The sequence below is a fragment of the Erythrolamprus reginae genome, chromosome 8, assembly GCF_031021105.1.
Source record: "Erythrolamprus reginae isolate rEryReg1 chromosome 8, rEryReg1.hap1, whole genome shotgun sequence".
NCBI classification, from domain to species: domain Eukaryota; kingdom Metazoa; phylum Chordata; class Lepidosauria; order Squamata; family Dipsadidae; genus Erythrolamprus; species Erythrolamprus reginae.
The window spans coordinates 9627739-9644931 of NC_091957.1; the positions used below are offsets into that span (position 1 = coordinate 9627739).

General features: G+C 41.9%; 2 protein-coding genes across 3 annotated transcripts in view; one reads left to right on the forward strand and one right to left on the reverse strand.

Moving 5' to 3' along the window:
• Window positions 1-10761, reverse strand: part of CDK5RAP2 (CDK5 regulatory subunit associated protein 2) — a 118572-nt gene extending 107811 nt beyond the window's left edge. For both annotated transcript variants that reach the window (XM_070758771.1, XM_070758770.1), the window contains exons 1-4: window positions 10628-10761; window positions 7832-7899; window positions 5174-5241; window positions 2706-2816 (exon numbers count right to left, since the gene is read on the reverse strand). In XM_070758771.1, coding sequence (XP_070614872.1) covers window positions 2706-2816; window positions 5174-5241; window positions 7832-7899; window positions 10628-10680 — 300 coding nt within the window. In that variant the 5' untranslated portion in view covers window positions 10681-10761. The remainder of the gene's footprint in view (window positions 1-2705; window positions 2817-5173; window positions 5242-7831; window positions 7900-10627) is intronic.
• The window catches only part of ST6GALNAC4 (ST6 N-acetylgalactosaminide alpha-2,6-sialyltransferase 4), a 683294-nt gene that overhangs the window by 155461 nt on the left and 510640 nt on the right, over window positions 1-17193 (forward strand). The window lies entirely within an intron of this gene.

The window sequence follows — 17193 nt, forward strand, 5'->3', positions numbered from 1 at the left end:
TCTTTATTTATAACTATGCCCGGAACTCGCATTTTTAAGGAATATACATATACTGTATATACTGCTCAAAAAAATAAAGGGAACACTTAAACAATATAACCCCAAGTAAATCAAACTTCTAAAATCCAATCATAATCATTCACAGATACCATCGGCTGGACATATATATATATATATATATATATATATATATATATATATCTATCTATCTATCTATCTATCTATCTATCTATCTATCTATCTATCTATCTATCTATCTATCTATCTATCTATCTATCTATATATATATATATATATATATATATATGTAGATTGTTCTGAGTTCGGGTTTTGCCCTGTGTAATATTTTGCATGTCTATGCGACGTTTTGGCGAAATCACATTCACCATCATCAGGCTGAAGTTCCAATCTTTGTGGTGTTGTAAATGTATATATATATATTGGTCAAAAAAATAAAGGGAACACTCAAATAACACTCATTGAATATTTCTCATTGAATATTTCATTTGCACAACTATTCCATTTTGCACAACAGCATGTGAAATGGATTGTCAATCAGTGATGCTTCCTAAGTGGACAGTTTGATTTCACAGAAGTTTGATTTACTTGATATTGTGTTGTTTAAGTATTCCCTTTAATTTTTTGAGCAATGTATATGTGTCCCCACAAGGAATTTTTGCAGCGCGGTTTCCTATTCCATAACCAAATTTTGGCCTTCACGAAGGATAGACTCCAAGCAGACCCCAAGACATCCCACATAGGCAACGGGACAAGCACATTGTTTTTCCTAAATTTAGACATTAGAATAACTTTATTATCAGTTTGGATGTACACCAATCACCACACAATAAAATGACATTTCATTGAATACAGCTCCCAAAGGGTCACCATCTCCAATATACACCACAGAAGCAGTGGAAGTGATGTGCCGGTGTCTGGAGGCTGTTGGAGCCTGGATGGGTGTCAACAGACTCAAACTCAACCCTGATAAGACGGAGTGGCTGTGGGTTCTGCCTCCCAAGGACAATCCCACCTGTCCGTCCATCACCCTGGGGGGGGGGAATTATTGACCCCCTCGGAGAGGGTCTGCAACTTGGGCGGCCTCCTCGATCCACAGTTCACATTAGAGAACCATCTTTCAGCTGTGGCGAGGGGGGCGTTTGCCCAGGTTCACCTGGTGCACCAGTTGCGGCCCTATCTGGACCGGGACTCACTGCTCAGTTACTCATGCCCTCATCACCTCGAGGTTCGACTACTGTAATGCTCTCTACATGGGGCTACCTTTGAAAAGTGTTCGGAAACTTCAGATCGTGCAGAATGCAGCTGCGAGAGCAGTCATGGGCTTCCCTAGGTATGCCCATGTTTCACCAACACTCCGCAGTCTGCATTGGTTGCCAATCAATTTCCGGTCACAATTCAAAGTGTTGGTTATGACTTATAAAGCCCTTCATGGCATCGGACCAGAATATCTCCGAGACCGCCTTCTGCCGCACGAATCCCAGCGACCGATTAGGTCCCACAGAGTGGGACTTCTCCGGGTCCCGTCAACTAAACAATGTCGGTTGGCAGGCCCCAGGGGAAGAGCCTTCTCTGTGGCGGCCCTGACTCTCTGGAACCAGCTCCCCCCAGAGATTAGAACTGCCCCTACTCTCCTTGCCTTTCGTAAGCTCCTTAAAACCCACCTTTGTCGTCAGGCATAGGGGAACTGAGACATCTCCCCCGGGCATATACAATTTATGCATGGTATGTTTGTATGTATGTTTGCTTAGTAAATGGGTTTTTAAAAAATATTTTAAATTATAATTATTAGATTTGTCATGAACTGTTTTATTTTGTTGTGAGCCGCTCCGAGTCTGCGGAGAGAGGTGGCATACAAATCTAAATAATAAATAAATAATAAATAAATAAATGATAAAATAAATACATACAAAATTATATATGTCCCCACATATATTATGTGATCCAGAAAGACAACACAGTCTAATTTGGATGGGTACATGTACATAATGAGAAAAAAACAAATCTTGCCAGTTTACCAGACGGATGGCATATGGAACAAAGCTTTTAAAGAATATGGAAGTCTTGCCAGAAATACTTTGAAACATCCTCCCAGAGGGGAGCAACGGAAACATTCCATGAAGTGGGTGTGTGGAGTCTCTAACAATGCTATGAGCTCTTAAGCACAGAGCGTTTATAAGCTCCATCCTGAATAACAGAGAAGCGAGTTTCTTATAATCTTCTCTGTTGTCCACACCACTCTCTGTAGGGACTTTCTATCTGAGTCCTCCACCACTGCCTCAGATAGAAAGTCCCTACAGGGAGTGCTATGGACAATGGAGATGATTATAAGAAGCTTGTTTCCCGTTATTCAGGATGCAGCTTATAAAACGCTCTGTGTGGGTTTCACTTACCTTCCCTACTGATCTGGAACTGTGGATGTGCACGCATGCTCACTTTGTTCATGCACGGGGCTTCTGCGCATGCACAGAACCTTTTATGCATGCGCAGATCATCTATGATGATGTCTGGGTGGGTGGGCTGAGCCTTGCACTGCCGCTACGACCAGTTCACCCAAACCAGCAACCCACCACTGCAATGGCGCCAATAAACCAAATAAGGATGTCTTTATATGCCAGTAATGTTCTAATATGAGCCGGTGCCTTTACGGAAACTAGGGACCGCCCAAAAACCCACCCAACACTTACGATCCGGTAGACGTCATCATGGGGATCATCGAACTTCTGCTGAATCCGGTCCTCCAGGAAATAGATGCGAAGTTTCAAGTTGAAATTCTCTTTCCTGAGCTCCGTGATTTGCTGGTGAAAGAAGAGACGGTGACCTGAATGGTTTTCCAAGCGGCTAAATCCACACCACAAACATCGGTTTCCTCCAATTCAAACTTCAGTAGGCCGCAATTACAGCTAGTCCTTGACTTATGACAATTCGCTTAGTGACTGTCCGAAGTTGATTTTTGAACTTGCTTTGGAAATGTGGAAAACACCAGGTACTGGGCAGTTTTATTTATTTATTAATTATTTATTTATTATTTACATTTGTATGCCGCCCCTCTCCACAGACTCGGGGCGGCTCACAACAGAATAAAACAATTTATAACAAATCCAAATATAATTTAAGATATTTATTAATTTTTATTAATAAAGACACTACAGCAGGAATTCTTTCTTCAAAAGGCTTTTAGTTCTTCGTAGTATCAAAAACTTTTAATTCTATACTATATTACAGAACACCTAACCAAGCTATTATACTAGACGACACAACCACTACTAAACCACAAGACCAGACCACTAATCACTATCAGACCACACCAAAACAACCAACCAATTACACTTATGTAAAGGTGTATTACAATATATACAAGTATTGACCAATCAGGTCATAGAACGGATTGCATTGTTTTACTGCTGCACCATGACTCAGCATTCCTTCAACATTACAGTTATTTATTTATTTATTTATTTGTTTGCTTGCTTGTTTGTTTGTTTGTTTGATTTGTATGCCGCCCCTCTCCGTAGACTCCATAATTACAGTATCTCCACTGTACTTGGAATATTATCTCAGGTTTTAAATCCTGACAGTAACAACAGCATTGAAAAACAAGGGACATGACCATTTTTCACACAAACAACCACTGCAGCATCCCTCATGTCATCACATGATTTACATTTGGATGCTTGACAATTGTTTCAGTTTCAGTTTTATTGGATTTATATGCCGCCCCTCTCCGAAAACTTGGGGCGGCTAACAATATGTTTCATATTTATGCTGATTGCAGGGTCCTGGGAGGGGGGGGTGTCACGCGATCCTCTTTTTGCGACCTTCCGACATGCGAAGTCTACAGGGTAGTGAGATTTGAACTGCTGACCTACAGCTAGCAGTTAGCTGAAGTAGCCTGCAGTGCTACACTGTAACCAATGCGCCACTTCAGATCATCATCATCATCATCATCATCATCTTTCAATGACCCTATAATCCCTTGCGGAGTGGAGCCTGGGCAACTAATGGAGCTAGCAGAGTGTTTACTGGCCCATTGCCTTTCCTGTTGCCAATGTGGAGTTTTGTTCAGCAGATATATATTCCCACTGTTTCCAGAGAGAGAGAAATACAGTGATACCTTGTCTTACAAACTTAATTGGTTCTGGGATGAGGTTCTTAAGGTGAAAAGTTTGTAAGACGAAACAATGTTTCCCATAGGAATCAATGAAAAAGCAATTAATGCGTGCCAGCCCAAAATTCACCCCTTTTGCCAGCCGAAGAACCCATTTTTACACTGCTGGGATTCCCCTGAGGCTCCCCTCCATGAGAAACCCCACCTCCAGACTTCTGTGTTTTTGCGATGCTGCGATTTCACTGAGGCTCCCCTCACTTGGAAACCCCACCTCCAGACTTCCGTTGCCAGCGAAGCGCACGTTTTTGCGCTGCTGGGATTCCCCTGCAACATCGCAAAACTACAGAAGTCCGGAGGTGGTGTTTCCCATGGAGGGGAGCTCAGGGGAATCCCAGCAGCGCAAAAATGGGTGCTTTGCTGGCAATGGAAGTCCGGAGGCGGTGCAACACAGTGGAGGTGGTGGGTTTGTAAGGTGAAAATAGTTTGTAAGAAGAGGCAAAAAAATCTTAAACCCTAGGTTTGTATCTCAAAAAGTTTGTATGACGAGGCGTTTGTAAGACGAGGTATCACTGTATCTGCCTCTCCCTAGGATTGAACTCACAGCCTCCTGAATGTGAGGCGAGAGCGCCAGCTGTAGGCCACTGCACCTCTCCCCAGAGAAATGTCATATGTTGCTAATAAAATATTGATGCTTGCACCTTTCTATAATGAAAGGGAAGTCACAACTACTCAATTTACAAAGCAGCCTAGCATAACAAAAATTGCAAGCATTAAAATGTTTATCCAGGTTTATTCCCAGATAAACCACTTCTTAACGGAAGCAGCATCCAGGGCCAAACTTCCCAAATTGTTTGACTTGTCCACATTGTGTTTCCAAATTGCAGTTGCCTAGCATCAGAATTTTGGTAGTTAAGTGTGTGGGAATCAATCCTAAATCATTTTTCTCAGTGACGTTGCAACGTCGAACATTCATTCAGTGAATTATTGCAAATCAAGAACTACCTATATATGTAAAAACACTCCCCAAAAACCAGCCACCAAACTTACATTTTCAAAATCCTTCATGGTTCGCGCCCTGCTTGGTGAAACTGTTTCTTCGGCCACCTCAGGTAACGCTGCCAATAATCCAAATAAAGAGCAAATATTTAGACACAAATAGATAGATAGATAGATAGACAGACAGACAGACAGACAGACAGACAGACAGACAGACGGACAGATTACAGGTAGGTAGGTAGGCAGGCTGGCAAGTCATATATATATTTCCAACAGATATATATATATCTGTTCTCTCCCTTAATTTTCAAATTCAGCAAAAAAAACATGTGACACATACAGATAGAATTGTCGGCTATCAATAAAATTAACTGCCTTGGAAATGGCCCTGGGTTGGGCCGAGAGGCAAATAAGGAGCTGTGATGTTCCTTCAATACACCAGGGTGATTTGACACAAAAATATGACACCCTTCACTGGTGCAGAGATGAAGGGATTGGATACTGTAGCCTAGAGGTTAATTCTCTGCCTTACAAGGCAAAGGTTGCAGGTTCAAGTCCCAGTGGGGTATGGCTAGCTGACGAGGCCAAAATAAGGCTGAAATAGATCTATCCTAGTCTCCCTTAATTTTCAAATTCAGCAAAAAAAACCACCATGTGACATATATATATATATATACATACATATACATACATACACATACACACACACACACGCACTGCTGTATATATACACTGCTCAAAAAAATAAAGGGAACACTTAAACAACACAATATAACTCCGAGTAAATCAAACTTCTGTGAAATCAAACTGTCCACCTAGGAAGCAACACTGATTGACAATCCATTTCACCTGCTGTTGTGCACATTCAACTTTGTACAGAACAAAGTATTCAATGACAATATTCCATTTATTCAGATCTAGGATGTGTTCTTTGAGTGTTCCCTTTATTTTTTTGAGCAGTGTATATTTCTCTCTACTGGAAATAATATGTGTGTGTGCGCGCACGCTCTCATGCGCGCATTTGTGTAGAGAAAAATTTCCTGATGATGAGCTCCCGCATGAATTAGAAAGCTCAGAAGAATAAATCTCTAGTCCCAACAATTGACCCACATTCTATTTATCCGCATTATCCTTGGAACACTTATATTTGCCTTCATTCATAAATAAATAAACCTCAGGTTAAATTAAGCATGCAGAAAAGAGAAATTATTTAACTTCTGCTCTTAAAAAGCACCAAAGGAGCAGCAACAGCAGTATTTTTTTTTAATTAAGAAAACTTTTAAATTTATACCCTGTCCCCCCCTCTCCTGCCCACAAAACAAGACCTCCCCCAATCGGGCTTTTGAATCCATGGCAATAAGGCCAAGCGCTTATTTCAGGGTTCAAAAAAATATAAGACAGGGTCTTATTTCCAGGAAAACACCATTAACAGTGAAGGGCAAAGAGACGTCTCAAGCGGAAATGCCAAATAAACCTCTTTCTTTTTTTAAACAAAAATCTCTTTAGTCATTTTTCACAACTCGTTTTCCAAGAACCCACAAGTAAAATATTTTTTTACATGTCTTATGTTCAGATTGTTGGAGCTGAACTAGAATTCCCCTAACAGTTTTGTTTTTCTTTTCCTAGGTCTGGGAAAAAGTTAATAAAGCAAACGAAGGCTAGATTTGCATTTAAACTAGTTAGCTATACAGTACTATCATTTTGCCTCCCACCCACCCGCCTGAAAACACTGCCAGAAATTGCTATCTATTTTCAACAAATGCAGTTTGAGATCGATTCTGCTAGGGAAGGAAATTAGAATTTAAAAGTATTAAACACACACTTTGTGGTTCGCAAGAGTGATTGTGTAATCCTCCAAGAATTTGTTTATTTTTTTTCCTCCTTCTGGATGGGTTTTTAACAATCCCTTAGAACAGCGTTTTTCAACCAGTGTGCCGTGGCACACTAGTGTGCCGCGAGACATGATCAGGTGTGCCGCGAAGCTCAGAGAGAAAAAGAAAGCAAGAGATAGAGAAAGCAAGAGAGAAAGAAAGCAAGAGAGAGAAAGAAAGCGAGAGAAAGAATGCAAGAGAGAGAAAGAAAGCAAGAGAAAGAAAGAAAGCAAGAGAGAGAAAGAAAGCAAGAGAGAAAGAGCGAGCGAGAGAGAAAGAGAACAAGAGAGAGAAAGAAAGGAAGAGAGAAAGAGAGGGAGGGAAGGAGTGAGTGAGAAAGACATAGAGGGAGGTAGAGAGGGAGAGAGAAAGAGAGCAAAAAAGAGAGTAAGGAAGGAAGAGAAAGAAAGGGATGGAGAGAGAGAGAAAGAAAGAGGAAGGAAGGGTGAGAAAGAGGGAGGGAGAAAGAAATCAAAAGGGAGGAAGAGAGAGAGATAATTTTTTGTCCAAACTTTTTTTTAGCGCCCCCCCCCCCCTGCTCAATGTGCCCCAGGGTTTCGTAAATGTAAAAAATGTGCCCGCGGCTCAAAAAAGGTTGAAAATCACTGGCATAGAAGAAGAAACTTCAATGCAACAAAGTTTCCGGTGTAGCAGACTTAATTACTTCCCTTTTGTTTCTCTTCCAAGTATTTTTTGTTTTGTTTTGTACTTAGATAAAATGGCTTGAAATGCAACAATGTCTTTATGCCAGTCTGTAAAAATTGATTTAATGCATTTAAAGAGATTGGTTTTTTAAAAAAAAGAGTTTTGGGGAATATTTTTTTTTAAAAAAAATTACCTCCACCGCCTCCCATTTGGTTGCGAACCTCATCTCCGGAGACATCTGGAAGCCGGGGAAAATTGAGGCTGGAAAGAAGGAAGTTTTAAAAAATAATCATCCTGCAGGCCCCAAGCTTATGTGCTCCTCACCCACCTGCTTTTACAGCCCTGGACTACATGTCCCATCAGCGGTGGACCAATGGGGATTGAGAATAATATATGGGTAGAGGCATCGTGGCTTATCCGGTCTTTGCAATATTTTCCTACATACGTCCATTTAAATAAGTAAAAATGAATTTTCCAACTTTGGTTTCCAAACGCCTCCTCCTATTATCTTCAAGGCGAGCGATGGGAACTGTAGTCCAAGATTGGTTTCCCAGCGACCGATTAGGTCCCACAGAGTGGGCCTTCTCCGGGTCCCGTCAACTAAACAATGTCGGTTGGCGGGCCCCAGGGGAAGAGCCTTCTCTGTGGCGGCCCCGACTCTCTGGAACCAACTCCCCCCAGAGATTAGAACTGCCCCTACTCTCCCTGCCTTCCGTAAACTCCTTAAAACCCACCTTTGTCGTCAGGCATGGGGGAATTGAAACACCTCCCCCGGGCATGTACAATTCATGCATGGTATGTTTGTGTGTATGTTTGTTAGAAAAATGGGGTTCTTTTTAAAATATTTTAAAGTTATTTGGATTTGTTATGAATTGTTGTGTCTTGTTGTGAGCCGCCCCGAGTCTGTGGAGAGGGGCAGCATACAAATCTAAATAATAAAATAATAAAATAAAATAAAAGATGCTAAGTTGAAAGGTGCAAGAACTAGAAATGGGGAATCTGCAGCTATCAAAGGCAGGCAGAACTCAGAGGCTCTGAGTCCTACACCTGGGGAGGATGGGGCTTGTAGTGTGTCCTGATCTGAAAGGAGGAAAGTACCCCCCCCATCCCAATCTGCTGATGTCCCCCAAACTGATCTAGCTGGCTACATGCACCCCAAGTCCGATCAGTCTTGTGTCTCCCCCTTTTCCTCTTAATTGTCATGGTGCGATCGGAATAATCTGAAACTGAACACAATCAAAACCGTAGAAATGGTGGTAGACTTTTGTTAGACCACCTCTCACAATAACACAGTATCAACACAGTAGAGACTTTCAAATTTCTAGGTTCCATCGTATCTCAAGACCTAAAATGGTCCTCTAACATCAAAAAGGTCATCGAGACAGCACAACAAAGAATGTTCTTTCTGCACCAACTCAGGAGGCTCAAACTGCCCAAGGAGCTGCTGATCCAGATCTACAGAGGAATCACTGAGTCTGTCACCTGCACCTCTATCACTGTCTGGTTTGGTTCTGCCACCCAACAAGACCGAGACAGACTTGAGAGGAGAATCAGAACCGCAGAAAAAACAATTGCTGCCAACCTGCCTTCCATTGAGGACCTGTATACTGCACGAGTCAAAAAGAAGGCTGTGAAAATACTTACTGACCCCTCGCATCCTGGACACAAACTGTTTCAACTCCTACCCTCAAAACATCGCTACAGAGCACTGCACACCAAGACAACTAGATACAAGAACAGTTTTCCCCCAAATACCATCACTCTGCTAAACAAATAATTCCCTCACCACTGCCAAACTATTCACTAAGGCTGCATTACTATTAATTTTCTCATCATTCCTATCACCCATCTCCTCCCACTTATGACCTTAGGACTGTCATTTGTCGCTTGTAACATTATGATTTATATTAATATTGATTGTTTCTTGATTGCTGGGTACAAATAAGCAATTTCTATTCTATTCCTAATTTACATTCTATTCTATTCTGTTCTATCCTATTCCTAATTTATATTCTATTCTAATCTATTCCTAATTTCCTTTCTATTCCTAATTTCTATTCTATTCTGTTCTATTATATTCTATTTCTAATTTCTATTCTATTCCTAACTTCTATTCCTAATTTCTATTCTATCCCTAATTTCTATTCTATTCTATTCCTAATTTCTATCCTATTCCTAATTTATATTCTATTGTATTCTATTCCTAACTTCTATTCTATTCTATCCAACCCCTAATTTCTATTCTATTCCTAATTTCTATCCTATTCCTAATTTATATTCTATTGTATTCTATTCCTAACTTCTATTCTATTCTATCCCACCCCTAATTTCTATTCTATTCTATTCCTAACTTCTATTCTATTCTATCCAACCCCTAATTTCTATTCTATTCCTAACTTCTATTCTATTCTATCCTATTCCTAATTTCTATTCTATCTTAGTACTAATTTCTATTCTATTCCCAATTTCTATTCTATTCTGTTCCTAAATCCTTTTCTATTCTATTTCTATTCTAATTCTATTCTATTCCTAATTTCCATTCTATTCTATTCACAACCCTCCTTGGAGGGCCCTCCGTCCAATCAGCAAAGACAGCTAAAGGGATGGGAGCTGTAGCGCATCCCCCATCGAGATCAGGGAAGGGCCTGGGGTTAAACCCCACCCCAGATCCAGAAAAGCACACCCACAAACACACTCCTGGTCACTCTTGCAAGGCTCCCCTCTGCCTCCCCACCCCACCTCATTAACCACCCTTCTGCAAGGTCGTTCCAAGCCTAGCAAAGGCGGGCACACAAAGCCATTTCCCACACCCACCCTTTTTGGGGGGATTCAGATCCACTGCACCGGCCGCGGGAGGCTCCACCGAGGGGGGGAAGGCCCCGCCCCCTCGCTTTGTCCACCGCGCGCCGGCGGGGAAAGAGTTAACTCCTCCCCCTCCTCCTCCTCTTCCCCCCTTCCCCTCCCGTCAACGGCCCTTAACGGCCTTTACCCGCTGTTGCTCTCCAGCGGCAAAGTGGGGTCTTCGCCCGGGATGGAGTCCATGGCGCGGCCCCGGGAGGCGGCGTCTGAGGGAGGCCGCTGACAGGCGGCGGCGCCTCTTCTTCGTCTCCGACTTTTGGCGGTCGCCTCGGAATTTTTTAAACAACCGCAGCGGGCGTTCGGACCGCCCCGGCCGCCATCTTGCCGAAGCCGCCGACACCGCCCGAGAAAGGGCAAAAAAAGGGAAGGGGGAACCAAAGCGCAGGGACGGCGGCCATTTTGTGGGAGGGAAAAGCGCCCGGAAGCCCGTCCCGGCGCCATCTCGGTTGAGGGAAAAAAAAGAAGAGGTGGCCGATGTGGAGGTTTTGAACTGTGGCTGGGCGCGCCTGCGCGATGAGAGGGAGCGAAGGCGGGGAGGCGGTCGCCATCTTTGTCGAGGGCTTGGTACCCAAGAAACCGAGGAGGAAAGAGAGAGAGAAAAAAGGATGAACTAATGGAGATGCTTTAGGAATTGGTTGATGGAGATGCTAATTAAACTTAGGTAGGACGAGAACAGCTCTCCAAAACTGGGAGGTGGGGGAGGCCAAGCCTATCAAGTCCAGGAGCTGGACCACAACTCCCATTCTCTATTTTGGCTGATGGGACTTATGTATTTATTTTATTATTAATATTTATTTATTTATTTCATTTTTTTTTAATGCCGCCCTTCTCCTTAGATTCAGGGCAGCTTACAACATGTTAGCAAATGCACTTTATAACAGAGCCAGCATATTGGCCCCACAATCCGGGTCCTCATTTGACCCACCTCTGAAGGATGGAAGGCTGAGTCAACCTTGAGCCAGTGATGCGATTTGAACCACTGACCTGCAGATCTAGCAGTCAGGTTTAATGGCCTACAGTACTGCACTCTACCCACTGGAGTCCATGTATCTTTTCTGATGGGACTTGGAGTCCATGTAGCTTCTTTCCCCCCGCCCCGCTATTTCATGTAAATGCTTCTTGAAACACATTTGGAGTTTCGTTCATGTGGTCGAAATTCAAATGCTTGGCAACGGATTCGTATTTATGTCCTAATGTTTCTCTTTTACTAGTATCATGTATATAAATATTATTGTATCTTTGTATACCACCAATACGTACTTGACAAAACAAATAAATAAAATAATAAATAATAAATAAATAAAACAACCGTGTTATTGATTTAACAACTGCAGTGATTCGCTTCAACTATGTGTAGACAAAGTTGGCTCTTCTGTGACATGTGGACTTCAACAGATTTCTCACTTAGCAACATAAATTCTGCCCTCAACGGTGGTCGCAAGTTGAGGACTAACTACGTTCTTTCTCTGCACGTGGTTTGCAGATTCCTCTAGAAATGAGATGCGAAGACGAAGGTTGCATGCCATAAAACAAACTTATAAACAGCCCAACTGGGTTAGATACAAATTATCTACATTTTATTTGCGGTTTTAAATAACATTCCTCCAGTATAAATTCCAGGTAAATTTGGATCATACTGTCACCCCTCACACACATACTGTACACACAATCTTCCACACAGAGAGACAATTTCCCCCCCTTAAACAAATGCATTTCATAAGCCGAACGAATGCTTAGGATTAAAAAGGGCCTCCAAAATATAGTTGACATGGCATGTTAAAATGCATATAACTTGCATTCAAGATCTGCAAGTTGAAAACTTAACACAAAGAATCAGAGGCATGAATGTTGTGAGATTATCAAAAGTTTAGAGGGTTGCATTAACAGAAAGGTATTTCAAGCTTCTTTTCAATGGATTAGGTCTGTGCAACATATACGGTATTTCTCATATACGTGAGTGTCAAACGGGATTGGCAAACCATGCTAAAATGATCATACTCGCTTCATAAATTTAAATATCTTGGTTTTTTGGCCTCGTCTATAGTGGTACCTATTTCATAATAGTTTCATGCCATCTCTCTACAGTTTAACCTTCATGCAATTATTTCTAGCTAGGGGTAAGTCATTAAATTTTAAGATTTTTTTGGGAGGAAAATAAAAAGATACACACATAGCCTCTCTATTTATTGTTTGGAAACAATTTTTTCCCCCAGTTGGTCACAGGACGGAGTATTTCACACTTTAACTGGCCCATTTCCTTAAAATCGTAAAACATTTTGAACACTACTTTGGGTAAAGACCAACATTACCCCCAGGGATATCACCTCTGTTCAACTCTGTTCAACTCAGGGATTGAAGTAGCTCAGTTCTCGCTAGATGTATGTTTGGTTTTTATATATTAAGGGGTTTTAATTTGCTTTTAGTATTGGATTTTATTGTACATTGTTTATGATTGTTGTTAGCCGCCCCGAGTTTTCGGAGAGGGAGGGCATATAAATCCAATAAAACTAAACTAAACTAAACTAGATGTGGCTTAAATCAAAACTCACCTCTTTTTACTTCGTGTACATTTATTTGAAAATGTTTCTAGTGACACCCTTCTGCAACCACATCAACCATAAGCTGCATTGGCTACTGAATGTTCTCTGAGCGCAATTCAAAGTGTTGGTTATCACCAATAAAGCCCTACATGGCTTAGAACCAGATTTCTTACGGCACTGTCTACTGCTTCATTCAATTCAATTCAATTTATTAGATTTGTATGCCGTCCCTCTCCGAAGACTCTCATGCATCCCCGGCGGCCAATTGGAGCCTTCTCCAGGTCCCATCAGCCAAGCAATGTCACCTGGTGGGCCCTAGGGAAAGGGCCTTCTCTGTGGCAGCTCCATCCCTTTGAAATCAACTCCCCCCGGAGATTTGTACCATGTCCGCCCTCCTGGCCTTTCGTAAAGTTCTAACAACACATATTTGCCAGCAGGCCTGGAGCTGTTGAGCATTGCCTTCTTCCTCCAGCCGACTGTATGAGAGAATGATTATGATTGGATTTTAGTTAAATAGTTTTTAATTGCGTGGGGTTTTTAGATTAGGTTTTACATTGGGTTTCTTATACACTGCTCAAAAAAATAAAAGGAACACTCAAAGAACACATCCTACCGTGTTTCCCTGAAAATAAGACACTGTCTTATATTAATTTTTGCTCCAAAAGTTGTGCTACGTCTTATTTTCGGGGGGTGCCTTATATTTCTCAAAGAAGACAAATTCACAGGCAGAAAAGCTGACACCCCCCAAAGAAAGTGTACCGTACGGTACACTGATTACGGTACGGTACCTGTCAGTATGGCACCCACACACACAAACGACGGCACTTATATGGTACAACAGTATACACCCGCTATTGCAGCTTCCGGCCACCAGAGGAACTACAGTCTATGCACTGTAGTGGAGACTGTAAATGGCGGTGAGACAGCAGGAGACTGTGTCTGCTGTACTGGATGGTACAAAGTGATGGAAGGGGTCAGCAGGGGACGCCACATTATTACGGTACTGCTAAGAAACAGCTTTGAATGGTACCGTATGTTTTTCCACCATACCGTATGTAAACTTGATTACGCCTTATTTTCGGGGGGTGCCTTATATTAGCAAATTCTGCAAAACCTCTGACATGTCTTACTTTCGGGGAACGTCTTATTTTTGGGGAAACAGGGTAGATCTGAATGAATGAAATATTCTCACTGAATACTTTATTCTTTACAAAGTTGAATATGCACAACAGCAGGTGAAATTGATCGTCAATCAGTGTTGCTTCCTAAGTGGACAGTTCGACTTCACAGAAGTTTGATTTCCTTGGAGTTATATTGTGTTGTTCAAGTGTTCCCTTTAATTTTTTTGAGCAGTACATTTTGCATTCTGTATTGGTTTTATCGTGTAAGCGCCCCTGAGTCCGCTGGAGAAGGGCGCCCTAGAAATCCAATAAATAAATAAATCTTCAGTGCACACCCGGTTGATTTAATTTCCGCAGGCTTTTTTTTCTTTTAAAGCTCTGTGACCATTTTTGCACTGTACAGACATCGCCTGCTTGTGGACCATTTGATCTCATGAAAATAAACAAGTTTGTGACTTTTTAACTCACTCAACATTACATGGGGCGTTCGACTTACAAGCTCGACGGACTATTACAATATTTTTAAAAAGACGCCCTTGCAAGCTTGTCAGGTTTTCTTCCAAAAGTCTTTCGAAGGGTTTTGAAGTTTGCCTTTCTTGCAGGTGAAGAAAATGTCAGCACTGATCATGTTCCCTAGGTGGGTAATGAGATGTTTGCAAGAATGCTTAAAGGGCCTCACGTAAAATATATCCAGCAAATGTGTTCCTGTTTCAATTGCAACTGATAGAGGGACTGTTTGAGGGCTTCAAGACATGATGGAGACCTCTTTTTCAAAATCCTTCTTAATAACAGCACTCAACATCCATTTTCTGGGGTGTGGGGGGGAGGGGAAGCCTGTCTCACTCTGTTTTAGCAAAACGTAAGGATTGCCGATGCAATGTGTGCCACCCAAACCCCAAAATTGGAGGAAGAGTCTTCAAAGTTCTGAAAAGGTTGAAAGAAGAAGCAAAGCCACCCAGGACAAAAAGAAAGAAAAGTGCAATTTTAAAATTAAAAGTGCAATTTTTAAAAATGGAAAGCAAATAGGGTACGCCAACAAGGGAGAATATTTGTAGCTCAGGATTGAAACGAGGGTCTACGACTTGTGCGTGATGCCATAAGGGTGTTATATTTGTGGGGTCCTTGATAAGTCTCCGAACTTGGTTTTCTTGCAAGATGTTTCATTACCCATCTAGGTAACATGATCAGTGCTAGAAGGGAATGGGTTTGCTCTCTGTTTATGTACATTATAACTCCATTCCTTTCTAACACGAATGGCATTACCTAGTGTTGTGGTTGGCTCTGGCCCAGCTCCTGCCCCAAGGAATGTGGAGGTGGATGTGGGGGAAACATCCACGTGCCCCAGGCCTGTTTTGCTTCCGATAGAATCTCCCAACGAAGACTCCTCTGATGAAGGAAGTGTGAGTGGCAAGGAAGGGTGGAGTTTGGCAGACAGCCCAGGAGGAAATCAATCATCCTTATCATCCCTGGATTCTGAACAAGAACCTATGACAGATCCACACATGCGTAGAGTGATGCATAGGAGAGAACAACTGAAGGATTATTACAGAAGATAAGTGAGGCCAGCTGTGGTTGGGTGGGGCTGCTGTAATTAGTGCTACAGATAAAAAGAACAGCGTGCTGGTTTAGCCTTGTGGAAGTTTATCTGACTCATAGTTCGTCAAGATCGTTGTTTTGCTGTTTCCCTGTTCAAGACTATGTATGGACTTTCTGGACTTTGGAATTTGGACTCAATTTCCCAGTTACTGGGTGAGAAATTGGATTGCATTTAACCTGTGCCTTGTGTGTACCAGAAAATCCCTTTGACGTTTAAAAAGGGAGTTTTTCCTGCTTTTCTGTTGATAAAGACTTTTGGTTTTCCTTTTATCGTGTGGTGTTTGTCTTTCTGGACTAATTACCCTGTAGTTATGGGCGGTTGGGACACACCGGCAGAACATCTAGTTGAGTAACGAAACGTCTTGAAGAAAGCCACCAGACTCAGGAAGAACCCCATAAACATGGTACATCTATGGCAGTGAGTGCCCAAATTGGAATGTATGTGCACATGCGCAAGCGTTGAAATGCACCAGAGTGCCAGAAACCCAAAGACCAGCTGGCCAGTGCCCATGCGCCGGAAACCAGAAAAGCAGTTAGTATGGGCTCTGTGGACCACCTCTGGTACGTCTGCCATAGGTTCACCATCACAAACTTATGGCATTACGCACAACATTTGACCAATCATAGCCTCCTTGAAAGCAATACAATGCTCTCAAATCCAATTAAATACAAATCCAATTAAATCTAAATCTAAATCTCTCAATGGGAATCCGGATTCGGTTTTTAACAGACGCTGTAACTTCAGAGCAAAAATATTCCTAGCATAAATCGTCCCAGTCATCCTGTCCAGAGATTATTTATTTCAACAACTTTGTGAGTCTCAAAAGTGCTAAGAACTTGTATTTCTTTGATCGACTACGGAAGAAATGAATGCTCCAAAGATAAAGGTTTTATCTTGGTCCAAGTCTGTTTTTGTTTCGTTTCATGCTCCGTCAACTGAAATCCATTTGGCGTTTCCTGCTTAAATATAACTTTCCAAATACCATATTCCACTTAGATCCAGCCTACAGTGCAATTTCTTCTGTACCAACCGTGCAGATGAAAGTTGGTTTTCCTTCGTGGAATAAATGTGACACTGTAATTTCACGCAATTTCCTTCTCCAAGCCCTGGAGGCAAAGAGGTTCTGCATTTTTTTCCCACCCCCTGAGGCTTAACAGTTAAGTTAATAAGATGTGTGCATGGAACGAATAGAGTTACCCAACCCTGATGGGTGAATTCATACAGGACTCTCAGCTCCAAGAAGAAAGAGAAGCTATTAAAAAAAAACACCTCTCAATAAAGGAGATGAAATACTGGCAGGTGTTTTAATTGGTGTGTGTTCCTGAGATATTGTTAAGTCTCTTTCCAACCTTGTAAGATTGTTGACTAGCACTGGTGATGTTATGAAGTTTGGGTATCAAAACATCTGTAAGGAAACTACCAAGGACCTCACAATTGT